The sequence below is a fragment of the Thunnus thynnus genome, chromosome 11, assembly GCF_963924715.1.
Source record: "Thunnus thynnus chromosome 11, fThuThy2.1, whole genome shotgun sequence".
In the NCBI taxonomy this organism is placed as follows: domain Eukaryota; kingdom Metazoa; phylum Chordata; class Actinopteri; order Scombriformes; family Scombridae; genus Thunnus; species Thunnus thynnus.
In genome coordinates, this window is record NC_089527.1 from 3,366,077 (window position 1) to 3,369,318 (window position 3,242).

General features: G+C 44.8%; 1 protein-coding gene across 1 annotated transcript; it reads left to right on the forward strand.

Moving 5' to 3' along the window:
* The first annotated feature begins 881 nt into the window (after positions 1–881).
* Positions 882–3,039, forward strand: c1ql2 (complement component 1, q subcomponent-like 2). Its single transcript, XM_067602812.1, has 2 exons — positions 882–1,705; positions 2,038–3,039. Exons 1-2 carry the CDS (start codon positions 1,124–1,126, stop codon positions 2,215–2,217), a joined length of 762 nt encoding a protein of 253 aa, XP_067458913.1. The 5' UTR covers positions 882–1,123; the 3' UTR covers positions 2,218–3,039.
* Positions 3,040–3,242: the final 203 nt, after the last annotated feature.

Consider the following 3,242-nt stretch of genomic DNA (forward strand, 5'->3'; position numbering starts at 1 on the left):
ACTTCATGTAGGACTTTTACTTGTAATGGAGTATTTTTACATTGCTGTGTTGGTACTTTTACTTAAGTAAAGGATCTGAATACTTCTTCCTCCGCTGGTCTAAAGTGAAGAACATTGCTGTCACACCTTCTCATGTTAATTGTTCCTCAAGAAGAAATAATCGTCTCATGATCTTTGCCTATAAAGCTGTTAAAGCTTCCAAACTGATTCACATCTTGTCTCATAATTATTTGAATCACAGAAACATGACCCAGTAGATATCTCATATATACGCACTAATCTGGGCAGAACTGGTTTCAGGTACTCTGCACCTGTTAGATTTAATTCGATTCTTTCATCCCTCATAAGGAGATTTTAAAGCTCTTGTAATTGTTTGTATTGATTCTTTGTTGATTGGCTTATTGTTTATTGAATGTTTGCTCTCTCTTCTCAGGTCTGTCTTGAAAAAGTGATCTCAATCTCAATCTCAATGTGAATTAAAGTTCAGTAACTGTACTTTTGAACAGCTCCATCTGAATTAATTTATTCAGCCCCTCCTCTCAAAGACACAGCCAGCATTTAGATGATTTTCTCTAAAGGAGATGAGATAAGAGAGGAAATGTCTCACAGTCTGCTAAAGTGTCAGTAATGCTTCCTGATCCTATTCCCTTGAAGCTATGCAGAGGGATTTATAATTCATACATAAAGATGGCATGATTATTGTTGCAGTCTTAATCCAAATTGCAACAGGCTTTGCCCTGAACTCGTTACGTCAGCGGTCTCGACTCTTCTCGCTTGTTGCAGACGAACAAAAACCGCTGGAAGCCTCTTTCTGCTCGGAGATCCGCCGCGTCCCGCCATGCCAAAACGAATATTTCCCCTGTCAGCTGTGTGAAGCCGAGTGACACAGTCAACTAAACGCTGCAGGCTGAACCGGGCTGGAGGTTACGGGCTTGTTTCTCTCTCTCTTGTCCCCTTTATCCTGAGACTGAGCGGCTCTCTGTTGGTCCTCTCTCTTTCTGCTGGACTGTTAGCGCTCTCACCGCCTTCCACCATTACGTCCCAAAGTAAAACGGACTTTTTAGCGCTTGTTTCTCGGACTCTCCAGAGGAAGAGAATCGTCGCCGCTGTGGTTGGCATCGTCATGGTTTTGGCTCTCATCATCGCGATTCCTCTTCTGGTCCAAACTTCCAAGACCGATGCGCACTACGAGATGATGGGCACCTGCCGGATGATCTGTGACCCGTACAACCCCAAACCGAGCGCCACGGCTCTGGAGGTCATGCAGGACCTGAGCGCCATCCCTTCTCCCACTTTTGTTCAAGGGACTAGAGGTGAGCCGGGTCGGCCGGGGAAACCCGGGCCGAGGGGTCCGCCAGGCGAACCGGGCCCACCCGGTCCGAGAGGGCCTCCGGGGGATAGAGGAAGTTCAGGAAAGACGGGGCACCCCGGAGTATTGGGCACAGCGCGGACCGAGACCGGCGGAGAGCCGGGCTCTGCTGTTGGCGGGTCAAAGATCGCGTTTTATGTGGGTCTGAAAAACCCTCACGAGGGATATGAAGTGTTGAGGTTTGACGACATTATCACGAACCTGGGGAACCACTACGACCCCACAACCGGCAAGTTCACGTGCCAAGTGTCTGGGATTTACTACTTCACCTATCATGTGCTGATGCGCGGAGGAGACGGGACGAGCATGTGGGCAGACCTGTGCAAAAACGGACAGGTAAATATTCTCCCGGTGTGTTGTGTGCGTTAAACATAAATGAATTACGGTTCTTCCGTCGTGCGTGGATCAGCTCTCCAACGCGCGAGAGAGCCGCGGAGAGCAATTACGCACTCAAGATCATCCACTGTGGTGTCGATGTTGGTTCTTTATTTTATCCAGTTTGGTCGGTAAATGTAGAAACACGCGCTTCATGGTGAGGTGGAGTTTATTGTTCGGTCTGTCCTGCTGTAAATAAAACATGTGGTTGTTCGCGGGGAGGGTGGATGTGGGTGTGGGTGTGGGTGGAGGGGTGATACTGCTGGGTCAAATCGCTCTCTGTTCATTTGCAGGTCCGAGCCAGCGCCATAGCTCAGGACGCCGACCAGAACTACGACTACGCCAGCAACAGCGTCGTCCTGCATCTGGACTCCGGGGACGAGATTTATGTGAAGCTGGACGGCGGGAAGGCGCACGGCGGAAATAACAACAAATACAGCACGTTTTCCGGTTTCCTTTTGTACCCGGACTAATGTGGGATACTCTCACCACTCCATCCCAGAACTGCGATGACAGAAATAAACTCCAGTTTAATTTAAGCTACACAGTTAATCAGACCGACAAGAGGAAGATGCCACTTATAGCCTCATATTTAGTTTTAAAACCTAACTTTTCTTTTTAAATTATATGGATTATTATGTTTTTTTTACCCGCAAGGATGAAATGATTCCACTTATTTCCACAACAGCTTCACACGCTTTGCTGATTTTCTTTATCTCCACCATGGCGCGTTCAAGGACCCTCCTGAAACGGTTTGTTCAGCTTTGGAAATAAGTGAAATTATTACGATCAAAAATTCAACTAATAATTCTGCAAAAATAACAGCCCCAGATTTGTTTTCCTCCATTGTTGTGAGAAAAATAAGAGACTCTGCTACAGATTAACCGCCTTCACATGATGGATTCACTGTCTATATTCGCAGTGCAGGTGTTGTTGCGTTTTCTCTTTGTGTATTTTGTGGAGTTGAGGTTATTAATGGACCTGTTCAGGGGTGTATTGAAGCTGAACTGAACACGCCTTGATGACCACCCTGTATACAGAGGACATTGCTGTGTGACGTGATGCTATTTTTTTTTTTTTTTTTTTTTTTTTTGCTTGAAAGTGTGTCTCACGAAGATATATGCAGTCTATAAGCACTTATGTATATATTTATTCAAAAAGAAATAAAAATGAGTGGACCCATATAGGCTGTAGGCCACAAGTAACCAGTGTCCATCCAGTGTTGCAAAAATGTTTCTATATGTCTTCGTATTCCAGTATGATCAATAATTTCAATAAATTATATGTTTTCTATGCTGGTTTGGGATTTTGTGGAACTGAGGCCAAATCTTTCATGTGATCAGGAAAAAATGTTACTGAACAGCAGGATGTAGGTTTGAGTTAATGTTACTAATTTATTCCAGTACTTGTACTTTATCAGAGTATTTCCATTTGATGCTACTTTATACTTCCACTCTACTACATTTAATACGTCCACTTCTCACATTTCAATAAATGT

Excerpts from the sequence above, each read along its gene's own strand:
- c1ql2 (XM_067602812.1), top strand. The coding sequence starts at position 1,124 with ATGGTTTTGGCTCTCATCATCGCGATTCCTCTTCTGGTCCAAACTTCC. Across the intron at positions 1,706-2,037 it reads ACCTGTGCAAAAACGGACAG|GTCCGAGCCAGCGCCATAGC; the intron begins GTAAATATTCTC and ends GTTCATTTGCAG.